At 43.4% G+C, this 22056-nt stretch overlaps 11 protein-coding genes across 11 annotated transcripts; 5 read left to right on the plus strand and 6 right to left on the minus strand.

The window, feature by feature from the left end:
• Positions 1-607: 607 nt before the first annotated feature.
• Bfra_010806 (uncharacterized protein) lies at positions 608-2609 on the minus strand (the record flags this gene model as incomplete). Its single annotated transcript, XM_037341138.1, has 3 exons — positions 608-1980; positions 2037-2218; positions 2272-2609. The coding sequence occupies 3 exons, from the start codon at positions 2607-2609 to the stop codon at positions 608-610; spliced, it is 1893 nt and encodes a 630-aa protein (XP_037188557.1).
• Positions 2610-3393: 784 nt separating this feature from the next.
• Positions 3394-5345, minus strand: Bfra_010807 (putative glutamyl-trna synthetase protein; the record flags this gene model as incomplete). The annotated part of the gene is made up of 2 exons (XM_037341139.1): positions 3394-4900; positions 4954-5345. The coding sequence occupies 2 exons, from the start codon at positions 5343-5345 to the stop codon at positions 3394-3396; spliced, it is 1899 nt and encodes a 632-aa protein (XP_037188558.1).
• A 229-nt stretch (positions 5346-5574) lies between these two features.
• Positions 5575-6577, plus strand: Bfra_010808 (putative mitochondrial 54s ribosomal protein mrpl1 protein; the record flags this gene model as incomplete). Its single annotated transcript, XM_037341140.1, has 2 exons — positions 5575-5864; positions 5917-6577. 2 exons carry the CDS (start codon positions 5575-5577, stop codon positions 6575-6577), a joined length of 951 nt encoding a protein of 316 aa, XP_037188559.1.
• Positions 6578-6691: 114 nt separating this feature from the next.
• On the minus strand, positions 6692-7549 carry Bfra_010809 (putative oligomeric golgi complex subunit 2 protein; the record flags this gene model as incomplete). The annotated part of the gene is made up of 1 exon (XM_037341141.1): positions 6692-7549. The coding sequence occupies one exon, from the start codon at positions 7547-7549 to the stop codon at positions 6692-6694; it is 858 nt and encodes a 285-aa protein (XP_037188560.1).
• A 979-nt stretch (positions 7550-8528) lies between these two features.
• Positions 8529-10073, plus strand: Bfra_010810 (putative bzip transcription factor protein; the record flags this gene model as incomplete). Its single annotated transcript, XM_037341142.1, has 1 exon — positions 8529-10073. One exon carries the CDS (start codon positions 8529-8531, stop codon positions 10071-10073), a length of 1545 nt encoding a protein of 514 aa, XP_037188561.1.
• A 747-nt stretch (positions 10074-10820) lies between these two features.
• Positions 10821-12068, plus strand: Bfra_010811 (putative ribonuclease t2 protein; the record flags this gene model as incomplete). Its single annotated transcript, XM_037341143.1, has 4 exons — positions 10821-10929; positions 11003-11219; positions 11300-11440; positions 11510-12068. The coding sequence occupies 4 exons, from the start codon at positions 10821-10823 to the stop codon at positions 12066-12068; spliced, it is 1026 nt and encodes a 341-aa protein (XP_037188562.1).
• Positions 12069-12169: 101 nt separating this feature from the next.
• Bfra_010812 (putative retinol dehydrogenase protein) lies at positions 12170-13378 on the minus strand (the record flags this gene model as incomplete). Its single annotated transcript, XM_037341144.1, has 3 exons — positions 12170-12631; positions 12768-13284; positions 13350-13378. The coding sequence occupies 3 exons, from the start codon at positions 13376-13378 to the stop codon at positions 12170-12172; spliced, it is 1008 nt and encodes a 335-aa protein (XP_037188563.1).
• Positions 13379-13717: 339 nt separating this feature from the next.
• Positions 13718-15084, plus strand: Bfra_010813 (uncharacterized protein; the record flags this gene model as incomplete). The annotated part of the gene is made up of 4 exons (XM_037341145.1): positions 13718-13780; positions 14022-14523; positions 14549-14812; positions 14915-15084. 4 exons carry the CDS (start codon positions 13718-13720, stop codon positions 15082-15084), a joined length of 999 nt encoding a protein of 332 aa, XP_037188564.1.
• A 177-nt stretch (positions 15085-15261) lies between these two features.
• Bfra_010814 (uncharacterized protein) lies at positions 15262-15863 on the plus strand (the record flags this gene model as incomplete). The annotated part of the gene is made up of 2 exons (XM_037341146.1): positions 15262-15461; positions 15485-15863. 2 exons carry the CDS (start codon positions 15262-15264, stop codon positions 15861-15863), a joined length of 579 nt encoding a protein of 192 aa, XP_037188565.1.
• A 1069-nt stretch (positions 15864-16932) lies between these two features.
• Bfra_010815 (putative alkbh6 protein) lies at positions 16933-17790 on the minus strand (the record flags this gene model as incomplete). Its single annotated transcript, XM_037341147.1, has 1 exon — positions 16933-17790. The coding sequence occupies one exon, from the start codon at positions 17788-17790 to the stop codon at positions 16933-16935; it is 858 nt and encodes a 285-aa protein (XP_037188566.1).
• Positions 17791-18375: 585 nt separating this feature from the next.
• Bfra_010816 (putative vacuolar atp synthase catalytic subunit a protein) lies at positions 18376-20815 on the minus strand (the record flags this gene model as incomplete). Its single annotated transcript, XM_037341148.1, has 7 exons — positions 18376-18531; positions 18590-19538; positions 19593-20208; positions 20265-20349; positions 20404-20452; positions 20503-20524; positions 20584-20815. 7 exons carry the CDS (start codon positions 20813-20815, stop codon positions 18475-18477), a joined length of 2010 nt encoding a protein of 669 aa, XP_037188567.1. The 3' UTR covers positions 18376-18474.
• Positions 20816-22056: the final 1241 nt, after the last annotated feature.

Raw genomic sequence — 22056 nt, forward strand, 5'->3', positions numbered from 1 at the left:
GGTGAACGATGGATTTAAATATGAGAGGTTTAGAGGATGAGGTGGACTTCAATCAATGAATTATCGATCTCAGGAAAAATTGCAAATATTGAATTTTCAGAGGAAAAGGAATACAGTAAAAAGCTTTTATATTGTGCTATTTTCGTTCAACAAGTTATGCGAGTGATGCTAACGCGCTAGGAATCAACAGTTGGACTCGAGATGCATGAGACCCAACATAACTTACCAATAGGCAGCCCCACCACTCATTCTACACCTACTTGATCCATTGTCTTAACTAACTAGTTTTGTAAATAGATGCATGAACCAAAACAAAAAACCCCAGAAAAAACACAGTCAGACGCTGAAATCTCACAAACGACCCCGAATACTTACAGTGGGACTATTTGAATAGTGTGGGAGAATATCATTGGAACCTCCCCTCCGTATTGCAATCAATCAAAAACTGTTTTGAACGTTAATAATTTCAGACCGAAAACACATCAAACACACACAAAGCTCAAAACGGGATACTAGAATACATGATCTTCTTATATTTGTAAATACACTTTCTCCAATTTAAGTACAATGACCATTCTCATAAATTTAGCAAACATACAATCCGTCTTCATCTTATCGACCGTGCCCCTCTAAATATCTTCTGGACATCCGAGGGGCCCATAACAATTTCCTCTAACTCGACATCTTCACGAGATTCTTGTATCTCACTATAATTTCCATACAAACAAGCCTTTTCACTTCTTGCTCTCGCAGTCAAATCACTCATCGTTTCCGCGCCTCTAAACGTGTGGCCTACCATAAGTCCCCTAGAAAGAACGGCGAGTGAGCTTGACTTCCAAGCAGGAGTTCCACGGAGGCTCGTCTGATAGATTGTAAGAACGATAAAAACAGTAGCGGCAATGATAAAGAAACAGTGCAATGATATCCATTCCCATTCAATTTTATAAAAGGTCAATATTTCATGAGCTGTACCTGCTTGTACTTTTGCGCCATCGTCGTTAGCACGGATGGAGTTGCTCATGCTTTTTGCAAGAGACGCGAATGTAGCTGGAAGATCATTGCTCGTATTGAAAGCTTGCATTGAGCTGGGCTTATACTGAAGATTGCCATCGGACATGATGTAGCCATTCAATCTTGCCTGTTGTGTCTCGGTGACATTGTGCGTGATGTTCAGGTTGGTCGAAAAAAAGTCGCTGAAGTAGCTACTAACACTATTGGCAGCCGCTTGTGAGACGTTATACTTTCCACCTATGGATAGGTCGGATCGAGGCGCCGCGGATAATTTACTATCAAAATTAAGACTTGATACGGTCGATGAGTTAAGAACAGCAGCCCACTTGGAGCTTGTAATCTGCCACGAATCCGGATCTCGCTTTGCACTAGTAACCTCGGAAATGTCTTCGGACAGAGTGCCGCTAGAAATTGTAGAATTATACCGATTGACACAATAGTAAAGGCCGCATTCTCGTGCTTCGATTTCTAAGTTTGGCCACGTCTGATTTGATCCATCTTGAGGGGAGTGCACTTTGAGAAAAGTCATCGCCCATATCAACGTATCGATGTCTTGTAGTGATACCGTCTCACTGCCATTTCCAGTTCCATAGGTCGTCATAAATATGCCACCTGGAATTTTCAAAGATGTATATTTGGTGGTATAGTTCCAACCATCAAAACCATCGATGAATAAGCCGTTGGGAAGTCGGAATGCAGTTCCCATTTCTCGAATTCCAACACCATTGTCAGTTTGCAAGTCTGTGTAGAGAAAATTGTAATCTCGATATTCCACTATTTTATCGCTAAGATCGTTGCAAACATTACAAACCGAAAGGGACTCAAATGAATCCCACGTACAATTTCCAGAAGTGCATGTGTGAGGAAGTTGTTGAGTGGTCATTCCAATAGGCTGCGTAAGACCGTATAAGACAGCTGATTGCATGAGGAAATCCGCGTCAGCGAAGGCCTGTGTAATGGGCGGATCACCTTAATGGGTCAGCGGTCTTGATTCTTTATTGGAGTTTCGGAAGGATTGAAATTACTTGACACCATCGTGAGTTGCGTATTGAACAATCGACCCCTAGAATAACGATCTGCTCTGGGAACGTCGGCAGTTCCATGTTTTTGAGGAACCTGACGCTGTTGATACTGGACAAGTTGTTGTGTAAAAGGATCAACAGCCAACGCAAGAACCGTCGTCACAGCACCAATGCGTACTATGAGCCTATTCATGTGAGTATCATCTCTGCATCGTATATGGAAGACTACAACTCTTACTCCCGGTTTTTCCTCCATAACAGTTTGAAACTACCCAATGGCCCCCGGCTTGCAGCATCGATCTTATCGAAATCTATCAAAAAATGCTTCTGTTCTGAGAAATGGAGCCATTTCCACTGGCTAGTGGACTCAGCAATGGAATACAGAACAAGAACTTTTGCAGCGGTTGAAAGAATGGATACTAAGGCGTTAAGTGTGATGCCATGCCAACGAAAGAAAGACTTTCCATCAAACGCACACAGAAGTGCAGCTAGAGCTATGAAGCATAACGTTCCGGAAAAGAGGGAAGCAAGCTCTCGTTTCCAGAAGTGGAAGTTCCAGGAGAGCTCTCGCGACATCGATCCAAAAAAATGCGAAGCTTTTGCAGGGCGAGAAAGAAACTTCACACGAAATAAAACGTGGAGATTTCACTCGTTAAGTAAAATCTATACAGTGGGGTAGCGACTGCGTCTGCATCCTTATATAGATGATCGCTTTTCGTGGCCGTGAAGGATACCCAATGGTGATCAAGATGGATCATATTATCGCCATTTCTTGGCACGAAGCTGATATCTCTGCCAGTTGTATGACTCGCAGAGATCTTTGCTTAATTTGATCCAAATTTGACTGCTAGCTGTTGGACTGATAGTATCGTGGTTACGAGGGATTTCAGGCCCTGGTTCTTCCAGCGGCAAACGAAATGCCATCCAGTGGGAGATCCGCAATCAAGTTTGAGGATGTTGTACGTACATTAATATATGTGTTATAGCGGTGCATTATTGTACGAAGAGCCCTGTTTGAAACCCTTGTATAAGCTTATGTAAACTTAACCAATTCACAGCTTTTAACCTTAAAATCTTAAATATAGATCAGCCTCACATAAGATGTACGTACAACGGCAATATCCCGATCATGTTTAATAATCTAGATAAATACAATGTTGAAATTTAACTCATCATTCAAATGCACTCGTCATTCCAGCCAAATAGGTGTGGGAAGTAAGTGTTCAAATCGCAATTTACAACGGTAAGGGAAAGGAGGTTGAAAATGTGCAACATATCATTCATCTATTCATTCCACGGTCCTTATAACTGCCAGTCTTTTGATATCGTTTCTTCGTTTCCTCTATATCATTTCATAACCTCACTTCGTCTTTCCAGTAGGAATACCGAACATCACGGCTGGCTTGCCATCCTTGGCCGCTCTATCAACTCTGAAATACCCCTTTCTCTCCAACTGAATGATATCATCCTCTTTGAGATCGGCAACATTGCTATCGCATAGCTGATCTGTCTTATGAGCGGAATCTGGTGTGAGGAAATCTTCCCAGTTGTCATCTTCCTCCAATTTGTCCTTAGTGATCATGTAGTCAAATTCGTACACCTCTGCTGGAACAAGGGTTTGGTCGGAGGATAACCAGGTAACTTTCTTCTCGGTTTTCTTGACATCACCCTCCAAGTGCAATTCCAGCTCAATATCTGTAATTGGACCAGAGCCATTGATTTTGCGCACGAATGCATTACCCCAGTTCATGAGAGTGATTTCTTCGCCTTCTTTAAATAACTTGACATCCTCTTGATCAAGAATGAGGTTTTTGCTATATGTGACCTTCTTCATTCCGACCTTGGGATTCTTTCCATGCTTAGGCTTGTCTTCGGTGTATGGGGACTCTGGACCATTGGTGACAATTGCCTTTACTTGATCCTTGATATCGACACCTGTATGTCTTGGTGCAATTGGATCGATTTCCTTCTTGTTCGAAGCCCAGAAATTGGTCCAATCCATGGTTACAATATTTCTACTTGGACCCTGCTTCAAGATGAAATCTCTCAAAGCGGGAATTGTCATACCCCTTCTTCGAACTCCACGAATTGTAGGCATACGAGGATCATCCCAACCCCAGACTCTTCCAGCATCGACCATCTTGGCCAATTTACGTTTCGAGAGGAAGACTCGAACGAAGTTCATGCGAGCAAATTCCCACATGTGTACTGGTGTAAGGTTCAACTTGGTAATAAACCATTGATATTGAGGATTTCTGTCGTTGTACTCGGTTGTTCTCAAGGCGTGTGTGACTCCTTCGAGAGAATCGACGATTGGGCATGCGAAATCATAGGTAGGATACATCTTCCAAGTAGTACCGGTGCGATGATGGGGCAAGGGGCCACCAGTCTCGGGATCGTCGTTGGGGCATCGGTAGATAACAGGGTCGCGCATTGCCTTATTTGGGTTGTCTACAGACATCTTTGCTCGGATACAGAACTTCTTTCCTGCCTCTGTGCCGTTCTTCATCTCTTCGAATATGGCGAGGTTGTCCTCAACACTCTTGTCTCTGTTCTTGCTTGCAATACCATCCATTCGTTGTTCCCTCATAGTCTGCTGGTCTGTGTCATCTGCGTAAGCGTTACCATCTTTGATGATTCTCAGACCATATTGGTATAACTCTTCAAAGTAATCGCTAGTATGACTCTTCTTGTCTGGCTTGACGCCCATAAGTGCTAAATCTTCGATAATAGAATCTTGGAATTCTTGTTTCTCTTTTGAAGGGTTGGTATCATCGAATCGGAGGAGAAGTGTGCCCTTGTAAAGCTCGTGTGCAAAATAGTCATTGAGAAGTGCAGCCTTTGCGTGACCGATGTGAAGATATCCACTAAGCAACGTTAGTTCCATAAATTTGAGGTGCAAGTGATTCGGTTGGCATACGATGGCTCTGGTGGAAATCTAGTCACAACACCCTTCTCAGTATTAGGCAAAGCTATGTTGTAGCTTGCTCCCGCCTTGCTAGCAGCTGTCTTCTTTGCCTTCTCGGCCTCATCCTTAAGCTTGATTTCCTCTTGAATCTCTGGATGTGTTTGCTCGATGAATTGATACCATCTGACAAGGTTGAGAGAAGTTCCCTTCTTTAGAAAAGCTGCAGCAACTCTGTTTGTGCGAAGTGTGACCCATATTTTTGAGTCCAAATCAGTGATCGTGTATCCGTCAATATACGAGCGAAGGGTAAGGTGCTTATCCAAGGCGATTAAGTGTGGCTCTATAGCCTTGAAGTCTAGCGGAGCTAGATTCGTCGCCAGTTGAGACAATTCTTCGGACTTCATTTTTTTGTATAATTTGAGTAGTAATAAATTGCTTTGAGTATGTCCTGAGATAAATTCTGAGGGTAGTGGGGGAATTTGTTTGACTCAGGGCGGGGTGGCACGGAAAGGGTTTCACCGGGCGCCGAGCGGAAGCTAAATTTTATGATTTGGCGCTAGTGATTATGGATGATCTCGAATTACGAGCACCTTCGACCAATATTGAAATAGTTTACGCCTCGATCTACACAATATGGCAGCTCCAGGATTATGCCTAGCTCAAATGAGCAGGCTGTCTTTGTCTACTGCTCGACACACCTTACTACATGCACCAAAAGCCTCGATACCTATAGTTCAAGTCCGACATAAGGGCTTCAAAGAGAGGATTCTTTCCAAGAAGGAAAAGTCAGGCGCTCTCACTGGACCAACCAAATCATTTTCTAAAAGGAAGACAACGGAAAAGAAGAAGAAGAAGCCAAGGACTACATATCGACAATATGACCCAAAAGATGCGGAAACATTCACGTTGTGTGAAGCCATGCGGTTAGTCTACTTTCTTGATTCAATTCAACATATTTACTAATGCAGCGCATAGATATCTAAGAGCATTCGAAGTTGGGAGACCCCCAAATTCTTCTAAATACGAGATACATTTGAAGATGAAATCGCTCAAGAACGGTCCCGTCGTACGAAATCGATTAAGACTTCCACACCCAGTCAAAACTGATTTAAGGATATGCGTCATTTGCCCTCCAGACTCGAAATATGCGGAATCTGCCAAAGCAGCCGGAGCGACACTAGTTGGAGAAGAGGAGATATTTGAAGCCGTCAAGGCTGGCCGAATCGAGTTCGATCGATGTATTTGTCAAACGGATTCCCTTGCGAAAATGAACAAAGCTGGATTGGGTCGGGTTTTGGGTCCTAAAGGACTGATGCCCAGCGCGAAGACGGGTACCGTTGTGAAAGATCCTAGTTTAGTTTTGAAGGATCTCATTGGAGGTGCTGAATATAGAGAACGTCTGGGTGTTGTAAGAATGGCGGTCGGTCAACTCGGTTTCACACCAGAGGAAATGCAGCGAAATGTCAAGGCCTTCATCGAGGCTGTGAAGAAGGACATGGCACAGTTGAGTGACAAGATCAACAAAGAGATGGTCGAAGTGGTTTTGAGCTCTACAAATGGCCCTGGGTTCATTCTTAATGGGGAGTTCAGGGATCTCAATTCGAGTTTGACCCCTCGAGATTTGTCGACTTCATAACACAACATATTATGACATGCACATTTGTACTTTAACTGTATAATGAAAATTCATTTACTTTAGCTGGGTATGTTACTACAAACTCCTGAAGCTCTACAATACATGGCTCAATTGCTATGTCGATTTGGAATCTCTTAATATCTTTACTGCTTCGTCGCCAACTCCCAAATCACGGTATATGCCCATGATCTTGACCAGCCGCGGTCTACCTTCTACTTTCAATGACAGTGCTTGCTTCAAAGCATTATTTAAATCCAGAACAATGGTGTTCTTCAGCCGTAGTAATCGAGGTTGCTGAGCCGCGATGAACGGATGATCCAATCCGATCGTGATCGACAGATGCTCAACGTTACGATAGTCTAGCACAAATCTTTGAAGCTTCTTCGTACTCGTTCCATTGACAACACCATCAATAGCAAGATCATCTTCATCCTCGTCTTCGTCTTCACTCCAGGAATCTTCAAGTCCATTTGGTGACCGACCAAGGGATGCAACCATTAACCTATCCTCCAACTCTTCAAGTCGTGAATCGACCTCGAGTAATTTTCTTCCCAGAGCTATTTCCTTAGTAACACTTTTCTTCTCATCAAGAAGACCCTCAACTTCCAATTTCCTTTCTCTAACCTTCCCTCTTACATCCTCAACACCTCTTTTAAAACCTAATAGGCCCACTCTAACATCTTCAACCTTCTCTTCTCCACCCTTAAGGTCCGAGCCCAAGCTTAGAAATTGTTCATAATTGGTATTTACCAGATCCAATAATTCTTTGGAAAGACCCTGTGAACGCTCACGAAGGTCGGAACGTAAATCCTCGAGGGTCTGGTGACGATCTGATAATGTAGATAGATAAGTTGGTGCATCAAAAGATGGAGCCAAGAAATCAGATCGGGGAAGGGCTTCGGGATATGGAAGATTGTCTTCATCGTCTGAGGAAACATCACCCGATCCTCCACCAAAGTAGAATTTACTCATGTTTGATGATTGTAACAGATTTTTGAATCAATCAAGTTCTGAAAGTAAGAGTACGAGCGTTCAGATGATATTGTCTTTGAACAAGCTTTAATATCTTATTGTTGAGAGTTCCGCTCTTTTCGTTTGATATGTTTGTGGTTGACGCTCTGCTGTATGCACCCGCCCTCACCTGTTCCGTTGGAATTCCCAGGTAGTTCTTCGTTTTAAGGCTGATCAGGCAATCATGAGCAGATTGTCGGTCGGTATTTACATAACAGGACCCAGACGACGAACGTAAGCTCTGGCAAAGTCAAGCCAGAATCCCAGGACAACAGCCGAGGATATGATAATCGTGGATGAAAGATCCCTTCTTTTATCTCTTGGCATAAGGGATTTTCAACCGTGTTACAGAGTATGATTGGATATATCTCGTCGATTGACAATTGAAATCATATGTCAGGTTAGTCGAAGGTTAGGAAGAGGTTAGAAGGATATATGACAGACACTTAAGATTCACCTCGATGCCTGCAAAATAGGGAAAACCAATAAAGTCCGATTCTCGGAAAGTAGCGTCTTGTGTAAGTAAACTGATGACACTGTGACACTAATTTTTCACGCTAATTTTTATCAATCTAATCTTTTTGATCTCTCACACACTTTTCTATTCCCCCCTCCCTTTTCTTTTTCTAATCTGATCTTACAAACAATGCTCATTCGTCCTTTAATTTGGTACACGATTGTTCAATATTTGCCCTCAATTTCTTCATAATAATCTCTTCTGATGAGTAACGACTTGATTTCTTAATAATCTTCTCTTACCCACAAAGATAGTCAATCTTGTCACACTACAAAAGATTTACTTGTATATTCATCAATCAGTCCGTGTTGAAGAAACAGTCGGGTCCCAAAGAGTTATTTTCATTTATATCTCGTGACCTTCCTTTTCTGCGATAGGTAGATAAACTTGAATTCGCCAATCGGCTATTCGTTGACCCGAATCATGGCTTCACCCGCGGTATCAACACCATCATCGGCTGGTTCCCCAGCAGCCCTTGCTCCAGCTCCTCCTGTTCTCGCCATCAAAACTGGGAATCTATCAAGCATGAATACTATGTCGCCAACATCGGGTGTTTCTACCCCTACTATCATGACAACTAAGGAATGGGTTATTCCGCCACGACCGAAACCCGGACGAAAGCCTGCAACTGATACCCCACCAACAAAGAGAAAGGCTCAGAACAGAGCCGCTCAACGTGCTTTTAGAGAACGACGTGCTGCACGAGTAGGTGAATTAGAGGAACAACTCGAGGAGGCAAAGGAAGATCAACAGAGGCGGGAGAATGATATGAGATTGAAGATTACTAGACTTGAGGCAGAGGTTTCTAGATTCAATGGCGAACTTCAATCATGGAGATTACGATGCGAGACCCTTGATCGAATTGCAGATTACGAAAAGAGAGAAAAGGAAACTGCACTCAAGGAATTAGCATATCTCAGAAATGGACTTCAAAGCAAAAGCACTGAAGCTGTTCCTCTCCCACCACGCCGGAATCGCCAGTCTACTCAAACACAGCCCTTACCACTGCCACGCCAAGAACAAACCCCCTTTGTTCCAGACCTTGAGGTGTCAAGTGAAGCAATCGGTTGTGGCGGTTGCAAGTCTTTGGGCGAATGTGCTTGTGCCGAACAAGTCATTGCTATGTCTACTCAGGGTTGTGGCAATTGTAGTCCTGACACTCATTGTCAGTGCTTGGAAGAAACGCTTAAGGATGTCGGTATGGATTTGAAAAGGGCACATTCTCCTTCAGTTGATGGCGCCTCGGAAAAGCGTGTCCGTTTGTCATCTAGGCCATCCAGTCCTTCCAGTCCTCTCGAGATTGATTTTACTGCCCAGTTCTCACGACGACAGCCCATCATCCGTGAACCATCGCCTCCACCTCAGATCATATCACGACCTATAGAACCATGCGGCTTCTGTGATCAATCAACATTTTGCCCGTGTGCTGAGAGAGAACAGGAGAATCGTCTTGCACCTCTACTTAATGAAGTTACACCTCCACCATCAGATACAGATGTTGAAAACACACAGGTCAAACTTCCATCCATGCAACCCAACCATATGCATCGACCAGTTAGTGCCGCGCCAGCTTCAAATTCTTGTGCCAATGGCCCTGGTACTTGTAAACAATGTATAAGTGATCCAAAGGCAGGACTATTCTGTCGATCACTCGCAGCAATGAGAGCTTCTTCAAGCTCAGCTCCACCTGACGGATGCTGTGGTGGCAATTCTTCCGGCGGTGGCTGTTGCAAGACAATGGAGCCGGCATCTACTTCAGAACCACCTCCAAGCTTATCTGTTGCAGAAACCTACAAGACTCTTTCTACCCACAAGAATTTTGATCAAGCCAGTGATGAGTTGAATACGTGGTTAGGTCGTCTTCATGCTACACCGCTCCAACATGCTGGTAGAGCACCCATGGAAGTGGAGGCTGCAAGTGTTATGGGTGTACTCAAGCTCTTTGATCGAAGATTCGGAAGAGGTTAAAGACCATAGAAAGTTTTATTATAGATACCCAGCCTTAATTACGACTCATGAAGACGAATGACTTCATATTTTATTGTACATATTTTCAGGATATGCATAAGCATAAAACAAAAGCATAAGCGATTTGACATTTTTGGATTTTTGGAGCACCGTTCATTGAGCTGGCCAACCTTCATGTACATGTTTAGTTTAATATACCAAATGCAATGCACATATCCACTCCAACGGTCATATATACGAATGACAGCTGAGAAATACTCACAAAGTATCCACAATTCTTGGCGATCAATTGTCCTTTCCTAGAAGGGCAGGTGTAAATACAACAAAACCGTTCCTGGGGAATTCCGATACCAAGTTATCTTTTCCGATCCATTACCTGCCCCACGTGTAAGATTTTATCAAGGAGGGGTCGTTGGTTACACTGCAGCACGTTCCTGAGCACCTGCCTTTCCTTCCCTTTCTTCTCTATAATTTCAAGCCATTGATAAGTTGCCGTCTTTTAGTCCTTTCGAATTTGCACGATACTAGGCTGTCGGGGTAGTATCTTTCTCGAATTCGGTAAGAGTTCCTATACGGTAATAAAGTAGATTAATGCATGTTCGATGTGACCGAGGTGAGCTAAAAGTTTGGTCGAATACTTTTTACTTATATTTAAGCTTTAGAGTAAGTTCAAATATTTCTTGAACACATTTCTTTTTGCTTGCGCTTTCTTAATCACCCCTTCGAGTTTTTTGGAAAGAATTCAAGATGCAGGCTGTTAAAATTGCTGCGTTTCTCGCTCCTCTGCTATTCCCATTCCAAGGTGTACAAGCATCATTATATGGAGAAAGTAGTTTCAATCACACCTGTGAATTAAGTGCGTGTTTACCCTCCCCAGCGCAATCGCAATTACATTCCTATAAGAAAGTAAAAATCTAACAAGGAAAAAGAAACACCCTACCTCTCCTGCTCCAAGAATGCCTCTCCAGACCTCACCGATTCCTGCTGTACCGAGACCTTTGGAGGTCTAGTTCTCAGTACCCAATTCTGGGATACGTATACTGGGTACGAATCGGAGGGACAATTGTTACCCAAGAATTCGTGGACATTGCATGGACTTTGGCCCGATTTTTGTAATGGGAGCTATACGCAGTATTGCGATTTGAGGTTTGTGGCTTTTGCTTCGTTGTGGTCTGAAGTTATTGGGGAAGAGAAAGAACTATAGAACTAATTTTGGAAATATGTAGCCGTCAATATGATCCAGTTCCATCTCCTAATACTACAACCGGAACGGCAAGTGGAACACCTGTGCCTCCTTACACCGGAAAGCCCATTTCGGAAATCATTAAGAGCTATGGAAAATATGATCTCCTCGCCTACATGAACAAGTAAATCTCCGCTCTCCTTTCCCCCTCCTACCCCTCTCCCCCCTTCCAAGACTAACACCCCAACCCCAGCTACTGGATTGCTCAAAACCAACCCAACTGGTACCTCTGGGCGCACGAATTCTCCAAACACGCCACCTGCTTCTCCACCTTCGATACTCCCTGTTACGGACCAACCTACAACTCCACTCCCTTCTCCGACTTGATCTCTTTCTACACCACCGCTCTCTCCTACTTTTCCACCCTCCCAACTTACGATTTTTTGAGCAAACATCATATCGTTCCTTCCAATACAACGACGTATACGCTGTCTTCGCTGCAATCGGCGTTGAAGAAGGAGGCCGGTGCCGTGCCGTATATTGGATGTTCGGGACCAAGATATAATGCTACGGAGCAAGGAAAGGGTAGTTTAGATAATGGATATACGGTGTTCAGTGAGGTGTGGTATTACTTCCATGTTCTTGGAAGAGTGCAGGATGGGAAGAAGACACCTGTGGGAGCGGATATTAACGGGGGTAGTATTAGCAGTTGTGCGACTACGCAGGGAGCTTTGAAATATTTTGAACGGAGTGCGGGGTCTGTAAGACGGGGAAGTGGTGCTTATGAGTTGGAGGGTGTTTTGGGATCATGAAGCGATTTTGATGGGTGATTAATCGGTGGTTTAAAGATGTCGTGAGTATGATTGGTATATAAGCTCATAAGATATAAATTTGGATCTAATTATTTACATTCCTATATATGTTTCGTAATCCCTGGTTCAATTTGCTCCAACGCCTCCATGACCTCAGTATAAACCCTCATCTGCGCATTCTTTCCCTTTTCACTCCTTACGTACCTACTTGGTTCACTGACCTCGCAATCGACCATATACGCTCCATGACTTTCTTCCCCAGCAGCCGCTGCCGCAACCAAAGTCCTACTGCCTACCTCCGTTGTCCTCGCTAACAAGGATTTACCAATGCAAGCCAAGATATTCAAAGGAAATACAGCATGACGCATCAGGTCAGAATGACAGAATCCGGGGGTAAGTGTATTGAGTATTATTTGTTCTTTGTCAGATTTAGATAATCGGGGAGCGAGTTCGCGAATGATGAAGATTTCGAGGAGTTTTGAGACGTTGTAGCGGTCTTGTTGAAGCTTGGGATTCTTGAGGGCTGGAAGAATGAGAGGAGAGGCTTGTTCTTTGAAGTGGGCCTAAAAGTGAATTTACGTTAGTCTTTGAATATTCTTGTTGTGATTTCATAGTCAGTAGGCAGTTCGGAAATCGCTAACGCCTCGCCAAATTGAACTATTGAGAATCTAGACAGCAGATGAAGGGGTAGAAGCATACCTGTTCATGCGCATCACTCGCTACAATCGTCAATCTCGGCACTATATTAAATTTCGCAGCACTCTCTCTCAATTTGGGCAGTACCAGTAATGCCATTAAAAATGTACTCATCACATTAACCGTAACCGTGCTTTCCATTCCCTCCAACTCCTCGTATTTCGGCACTGCCAATCCCGCATTCTCAAGCATAACATCTAACCGGTCCAGCTGGTCTATTTTGACGCAAAATTCTTTGACGGAGGCATAAGAAGTGAGATCTACTTGCCATACTTCGATGATGGTTTTGTGATTAGGAAGCGAGGCGGAAATAGAAGCAACGGCCGCTTCGCCTTTAGAAATGGTACGACATGCGAGGATCACTCTTGCGGCACCGAGCCGAACAATGTGTCGAGCGGCTTCGAGACCAAGTCCTGTGTTTGCGCCAGTTATGATTATTGTTTGGCCCGCAAATGAGGTCTCTGGATATGGGAGTTTCTTGAACTGCGATTTTAAGAAACGACCGAGGAAATCGGTGGGACTAGAGAGGGAGAGATATTAGAATGCGGATTTCGAGTAATGGAGAAGATGAAGGGGTTAACTTACAGATTAAAGTTACCAAATAGACTAGGCATGATGACTATATTCTGATATTAGTGAATCTGATGTATTAGTATTTGGGAATGAAGCAATAGATATTTGTAGCAATAATTCAAACACATTTTGGTGTTGATGATCAATTGTTCGACGTCGAGGTCTGAAACCATAGGGAACAGCTTCAAACACATTCTCCTAGAGCTCTTGTCGGAAGAGATGGCCCGTGAGCTTATAGTACCCCACGGTTTTCGTCTTTCACGTGCTAAAAAAAAGATCATTACATGCCTTGCCAAAAAGTCCCATTATCGTGCGCTATACACATAATCATTTCATCACATAAAGATTCAACAAAGCACATGTTTTTCTTGTATTTGTAAATGCTGTATTGGTTGGAAAGTTTCAATTACGATTCGCTTGCAAATCTTGATACGGTTAAAAGAGTATAGGGGGAACAATGTTTGGACCGCCTATCGAGTACTACCTAGATGGAGGTTTCGCGCTGACAAGGCCTGACTGGCATCTGCGATGCTAATTATGGCCGAATGCATGCTGGAAAGCTCAGGTGTGCATTTATCCCATCAGACACTCGAGTTTTGCACCTCAAGACGCCGACGGTATCCAAATTAACATTAAACAAAATACATTATGGCCACATCTAATATTAATCTTTTTACTACCAAGCGCGCGGCACGCCGGGATGCGTCGTATGATACAGGCAATGAGTTGAGTTCATTTGCAAAGGTCACTCAGAGAAGTAGTTCATTTCCAGCCCAGGTCCGGGACGATGACTCGGTCAGTGGGCGGGAGCCAAAAGTTATCGATGCTGTTGCTAAGCCCAGGATTGAACGTATCGAGTTGGAGAAATGTCGCAAAAGTATACTACAAGATACAAATGATTTCAACCACAATCATAGTAAACTGCAAACCGTGGAAGACCTCTACTGGGACCCCATGGGAGAGTTATCAAACTTTGAAGCCGGGGAGGTTTCGGTGTCGGCAAACTGCTCTGCCAATATTCGTACCGAGTCTCATAAAGAAGTGCTGTCCATTGATATGCATGTTTTGGAATTCGAATCTTCGGGAAAAGCTTTCAAGATTATACTCAAGGACACAGAAATTATTGGAGTATCTAAAGCAAACTCCAGTCAAACAATTGTCAGCGCGTTTATGCTTCTTACAGGACGTATCGATCCATGCATCGCCAATAGTTAGCCGATTGTTGGGCTGTAGTATCGATGTTTTTCGAGACCACTTTAAGCGTGCCAGCGATGATGTCGCGTTTTTACTTCCGAGTAGAAGCTACATCCAGGATCATGTGGTCATACCCTATCAACGTTGCTATAGACGCAGCTCTGCTAATTTTATCTGCGAAGTCCAAAACAAAAGGAGTACATTTTGTCATGGTAATTTGGCTTCTTCGGAGGAACACGTCACAATATGGGCGTTACGAAGAAGCAAAAAGTCTTTCACTTGTATGTTGTTATTTCTGTTTTTCAATGATTTCCATCGTCACAAAGTATTGGAATTTCTGTTATCTCTTTAATGTGACCTGGGCTTATTTCCTACATGCATAGCTTTGATCATCTGCGATGGGAATCCCAAGCAATCCAGTGATCACTTTGATATTTCCCTGACCATGCGTTCGAGACTCGAAAACCAAGTTCAAGAACTACATTCTCAAGAGTTGAGCCGACATATATCCTTGAGGGGGCCCATGCATTTACAAGAGCAAACGTGTCTTTGATAGCATTACGGCTTGCTAGCAATGAATGGCAAACCGTCATCCGTGCGCAGGAAGCATACGTGCTTCCATGTATGCTTCCGGGTCTCAAAGCCTCAATACCTCGCCACCATTGAAGTAAGGCTGTCGGAGAAAGAGTCATTCGAGGAGTATCTTAAACAGACATGGAGTATGCTAAACATGAACCTCCGTGTCATTGATTCTATGGCAACCAGTCACTGGTTTGCTGACAGTCGCAGCAAAAGATTGAAAGACTATCAATTCCTTGAAAACAAAGTCATGATCCAAATGAAGCAAAACAGTGCCAGCATACCAATACTCACAGCAATTATAGCTGTTCAGGAGAGTAGAAAAGCAATACAGCAAGCCAACGACGTCAAGTAAGTTGCAAAATATCATGAAGTTACTACCGTGTCGCAATGCTGACAAACTACGGGGCTTTGTCAGTCTTTGCAACGGTGTATATTCCACCATCATTCGTTGCCGGCGTTTTTGGTATGAATGTAGCGGAACTCAATTCTGGAATTGGTGTCGATATTTGGCTATACTTTGCTATCAGCATACCTGTCACGATAGCATCAATGGTTCTAGTATGGAAATGGGAATGGTTGACAAGAAAAGTTAAAAACTTTCGAATCAGACCTAATAATAACTCCAGCCCGAGAAAAACCGTTCCAGTAGCTCTTTTCTCCGTGGGTAGAATGACAACCGGAATCGGAAAGCCGAGAGATATTCAGATTGACCATGATTTGGAGAAATGTGTCACTGGCACTCGGACGTAGGCAATTCGGGTGCTGTCCTCATCACCCAGCTACACATGAATCTCTTATTTTCTTTTCATAAATGAATGATTTTTATATGGAAATGCAGTCCTATATCAAGAGAGTATATTGGACTACTTGACAGCTCGTATATAAAACCAGGCAGGAGGAAAAGGGGATATATTGTCAGCTCACTGTGGAAAATCCTATCTTGTCTATTGTTAAATCCACAGGGCATGAAAACAATCAAACAATTTTCATACTCATTGCATTTTAGTGTATCAATTAACATAGAGTTGTAGATATGAGCTAATCATATACAGTAGATATCTAGGTGTCCACAGTTATCTACCCAGCCAACACTCCAACCACCGGGACTAACTCCCCATCTCCATCTCTATCTCGAATCCCCAAACCCATTTCAAACCCTTCCTCTCCAACACTACCAAACTACATTCAAGTGACTCTTGTTATCTCCATCTCCATACCCATTCTCCATACCCATTCTCCATATCCATTCTCCATATCCATTCTCCATATCCATATCCACCCCTGCCTACATCCATTCAACCTACATCACAAAATAAAACTCGCAAGCACCCTACACATACAATCACAAACATCAAATTATACCAAGTTTCTCATTTAATAGAGATATCCTCCTCGATTCTGTCTCTGTATCTCTTCATGTTGGTATTATGGTATTATGGCATTCGGGCATTGTATCTGTGATACAGTAAGATTACTATTTGAGAGTTAGGTATAACGTGATCTTCTGTTGAGATTGAAAGATAGATTCGCTTATTTACTTAGTCAGTTATTTGCTGTTTATTTGCTTGATGTTCATTCATGTGGTATGGAATGTTTCAAGGGATGTATCAAGGACCCTCAAACTGCTGATTGTATAATGATTAGTAGACATAACCATTTCATGGTAGATAGGGACCCTTCACCCTATCGATCTAGTACTACTAGATTCTTCAAACTCAAGAGAGCTTTCCGAGTTTGTGTTTGGTGGATTAATAGAATGGGTTCGCTTAAAATTAATTAGGGTTTAAGTATGTTAAGATGGTGGGCTTGATGAATATATTTATCTAGGTGTAATTTCAGGTATACATTCACCCTTTTCCCGAATCTCCCGTTCTTTCTTTTTCTCCTCCTCCTTCTCCCCCCTCTCCCTCTCCTCCCTAATCCTCGCATCACAAACCCCCGGAAACGCACACTCACATCCCATTTCCGCACCTCTCTTCACACTTCTCATCGTAATACTCCATCTCCCCTCTCTCCTCCTCTTCACCCCCTCCCCATTCTCATCCAACTCCACATCCACATCAAACTTCCTCCCCCTAATCCCATGCGCAAACCCATACCTCGCCTCCCCCCTCATAACCAACAAACTCCTCTCCCTCAACCAAACCTCCCACTTCTCCTCCCCATCCTCCTCCGCCTTCTCCCTCCTCCCATTTGCAATCGCCTCCCCCAACGACCTCTTCGGCCTCCTCATCTTCCGCTCCTCATTAATCCCACACCTCTTAAACCCTATCGGCACCGCCGACCCCAAACTCAGACTATACAAATACTCTCCAAACGCCGAATGCGTATCCACATGCGGCGGAATCCCCGTTCCAGGGGGATAATACTGCACCGTGAATTGATCCACGCCCCCTTCCTCTCTAAACGGTAACCTCCCCACCAATTGCTCAATCCAATCTGGGACATCCGTCCACGTTTCCGACGCGCAGAACGTGGTATAATCGAAATGCGCACCGTAATGCATGGTTTGTCGCTTACCGATTCCGCACCAACGATCATCTTTCTGGATCGAAGCGATGATTTCGGATTCTTCTTCAGCCGTGATGAAGTTGGAGTAGAGTACCAATCCATTTTCCCAATGCTGGATGGAGGGATCTTGGGGATCGGGAGTGGGAAGAGGATTTGTGCTTCCCATGTTTTCAATGCTCCGAGTCTTTCACGTGCAGGGATTGAATGTGTTTTTTTTGGTGATGATTTTTTACCTTTCCATCAGAGGGAAATCTAATGACTAATCATGTGTCAGTCTTGCAAAAGGTTGGAGATTATTGTTTTATAATTACCGATATACTACAGACGGGAATCTTTTGGTCCCCAAATAAAATGTCTTGAGTTTTGCATCACAGTGGTCCGTCGAAATTACTTCTCAGTATAATTTCTTGTCATGAAAGAACTAGCGAGGTTTTTCCGAGATTATTCAGCAAGAAAACTCCTTACTCAGCCAATCAGAGAATGATAGATGAACGAGGTCAAAACGATGGAGTCACTTCGAATGAGCTCAATGAACGATCCAAAGGCTTTCGTTTCGGGAGAGAAATGAGTGCCAGTTTAGTATATTGTCAGACATTTTTATCTGTACTCACCAATCACAATATAAAGACATCAACGCCTGCCATTTGTGTAATGAAACAGTTGGCAGTCAAACTATACGTAGACACATCAACAAGGTTGTTGAAGAAAATTCATTTTTATGAAGTCCATTCGCTCGTTATATGCATACAATCTCATATCTATCACCCAACAAAACTTTGATACAAGTTAAAGTAAGAAATGCAAACCACCATACCGCTTCCCCCAAAATAATCGCCTATTATGCTTCCTTTTACTCATCGGTAACCGAAGCGAATTTATCAGTCATAGCTTGAACAAGATCCTCGTACTATAAAGATGTTAGATAAATATACTATCAGACAAATGAATACTATGGATAAACATACCTTCTTTGTGATCTTCTCCTCGCCTTCACTTGGAACCTCGAATTTCATATTTCTCAATTGGGATTGAAGCTCTCCGGTAGATTCACGTACTTTAGCCCAACTTTGACCTTGTGCGACTGCTTTTTGGGCCTCATCGTGGAATCCCATCATTGCCTTCATCATCCACTCAGTCTTCCAAATAGGACAGAATTGATCATAGTCACTGTAACCGTTTTGTTGCAAGAAATCTTCCTTGATCAATGCAGCTACATCCAGGGTAATCTTGTCAGGGTCGGATAATGCTGACTTTCCAACCAATTGAACGACTTGATCCAATTCTTCAGAATCGGTCAAAAGTTGCTTGATACGGTCTCGAAGTCTAGGAAACTCGGGGAAATCCTTTTCGTAGTATTTGTCGAGAACAGTAGTATATTTACTGTAACTGACTGCAGTATTGATAGAAGGGAAATGTTTACGTTGAGCAAGTTTCTTGTCGAGACCCCAGAAAACTTGCACAATACCCAAAGTACTACTTGTCACAGGATCGGAGAAATCACCACCAGGGGGACTGACAGCACCGACAATACTGACACTACCTTCACGATCAGGTCCACCAAGAGCTTGAACTTTACCAGCACGTTCGTAGAAACTAGCAAGTTTAGCTCCAAGATAAGCGGGGAAACCTTGATCAGCAGGCATCTCTCCCAAACGACCAGAAATTTCACGAAGTGCCTCAGCCCAACGAGATGTAGAATCAGCCATCATGGCAACATCTTTACCCTGATCGCGAAAATATTCAGCTACCGTAATTCCCGTGTAAATAGAGGCTTCACGAGCGGCGACAGGCATATTGGATGTGTTGGCAATAAGTGTGGTACGCTTCATGATAGGCTCTTTACGTCCATCGATTTCAATGGAAAGTTCTGGGAAATCCATCAAGACTTCAGCCATCTCGTTTCCACGCTCTCCACTATATATGATATTAGTATAATGCCGCCGTGATTTAGAAAAGACGAAACCTTACCATCCAACATATACAATGATATCACTGTTCGAGAACTTAGAAACAGATTGACTAATAACCGTCTTACCACAACCGAAAGCACCTGGAATGGCAACAGTTCCTCCTTGAACACTAGGGAAAAGAGCGTCCAATACACGTTGTCCAACGATAAATGGCTTATCTGCTGCCAATTTCTCGGTAGTTGGTCGTGGTACACGTACAGGCCATGTGTGCATCATGCTATATTCGGTCTTCTTGCCATCAAATTCGACCTCGAGGATCTTTTGGTCGACCTTGTAGCTTCCCTTTTCAGCAATGCGAGTAATTGTACCCCTAGCTCTGGGTGGGAAAAGAATCTTGTGATCATCCAGGAGGGAGTTCTCGTAGACTGTACCCCAAATGTCGCCTCCAGTAATGTGATCTCCAACCTTCATAATCGGCTTAAAGTCCCAGTCCTTTTCTCTGTTCAAAGCTGGAGCGGAAATACCACGGGGAATGTAGATACTGTTGGAGTTGTCTGCGATAGCTTTGAGAGGTCTTTGAATACCATCGTAAATTGTTTCCATGAGACCTGGGCCCAACTCGACGGACAAAGGCTTTCCAGTACGCACAACGGGATCTCCAACAGTAACACCAGCTTCATACCCAACAGTCAGTTATAATTCCAACCCAAAGCCATATGTTTTCCCATACCTGTTTCCTCGTATACTTGAATAGTCGCTCTATCCGCTTCGATTCGAATAACTTCACCGACAAGATTATCGTGACCGACTCTAACCTATCCATAAGTTAGCAACACAATAATTGGGTCAAATTGGCAAATCAAACCTACCAACTCGTACATGGCAACTCCGATCATATTCTCTGCCACCACGACCGGACTAAAGATAATTAGCTGAAGAAAGACATCCTGATGAAGTCTTTCACAAACCCTGATACGGAGTAAATTGAACCTGTCGGCAGGCGATTAGCAATTATGTTGGTAGGATAGGGAAAACAGGTAAAGACCAACCAAATTGTTCCTCTCCATCTGCATCTCTTTGAGGAGCCATGTTGGCGATTTCTTTGCTTGTATTGGGAACTATGAATTGGATTGTTGTTGGAGGGGGTGATAGAGGAAGTTGTGGTAATGGCTCTTGATTAAGCTCGACTGGAGCTATTGACAAGGTATCAATATGTTGGATTTTGATGAGATCTAAGAATGAGGGCCGAGCTTTCAAACGAGGACGAAGACCAAGTGACATAAAAGGATCAAGGATGGAGACGATGGGAATTTAATTAATAACCAACCAACTACAGAGTGAAAATTAGGTGGTAGTGGAATATGTACGATGTATGTATTATGTACGAGTACATGACATGTCAATAGGATCAATGGTAGAGAGACCCAGAGAGATCAATGATAAAGCAAGTGGATATGGATATCAGTCGGTCAACGGAAGGAGCCTGAGAGTACCTCAAGAGTACGTACAAGCTTGAAGCTTTTACTCACGGATGCGATTTGAAGGTCTGGGTACACCTACCTGGTATCTCCTTACGAGCCACCTAGGTAATAGGTAATAGGTATGTGGTATGTGGTATTTATGTACCTGACTGAGCGTGCGAAATATGTATTTACTAAACACCGCTCGCACCGCTCTAGATCCACGCCTTCATTCCTATCCCAAGTTTCCCCCACCATTGGTGATCTTACTTGATACACGCTTCCAATTGGTACGGACAGCGGCGACGGCGGATAATGGCGAGAATGGTAAGAAGGATGGGTTCATTTATCACAATTGTAGCTCTCCGTAGTAATAATGAATGTGTCCAGTACTGTACCTGAGTAGGTAGGTACCTCGGTAGGTAGGTATGTATATAGATTATGGTCGCCTGCTCTTATTCAAGAATACTACCTATGAAGCGACTCGCCGGTGCTATATTATATATCTTATCTTCCTTTTCCCTTTCCCCCCTCTCTAATCATAAATTGAATGCAGCGTGGTCCATTTGATGAGGTCACATATCCCTTCTTACATGCACTCACTTCCTCCTCAACCTAGCATCACAATGTGAATCAACGCCAGTCAGTTCCAGTTGCAGATTCGCAGTCTCAAAGTGGGTTGGTGGCAGATTAAGTTTACATGTAGCACATGTTCTCTAAAAGTCTAATAGCTCACGCTTTCGTATCTACGAGTGCTCCCAGGTTGATAAGAATCATGATAGGGTGGTGGGTGGTAGGGTGACTGACTGTTGCTGACTGGAAAGATCGAATGGTCCACCGTATTCCTAATCCAAGCACATACATACCTACCCACCTGGCTATCATCCATACCTCATGTGCTGGAACCCCAAATACCTGTCCGACATCCTTCTATTACGAAGTTACAGTTACAATGAGAAACACCTCCCTACATACATGAAGAGAGAGCTTGATTGACTTTATAAATCATTTTTCTACTTTAAATCATCACAAACTCTATACTTATTGCAGCGAATAATAAGT

Source organism: Botrytis fragariae (genome assembly GCF_013461495.1).
Source record: "Botrytis fragariae strain BVB16 chromosome Unknown tig00000223, whole genome shotgun sequence".
Taxonomy (NCBI): domain Eukaryota; kingdom Fungi; phylum Ascomycota; class Leotiomycetes; order Helotiales; family Sclerotiniaceae; genus Botrytis; species Botrytis fragariae.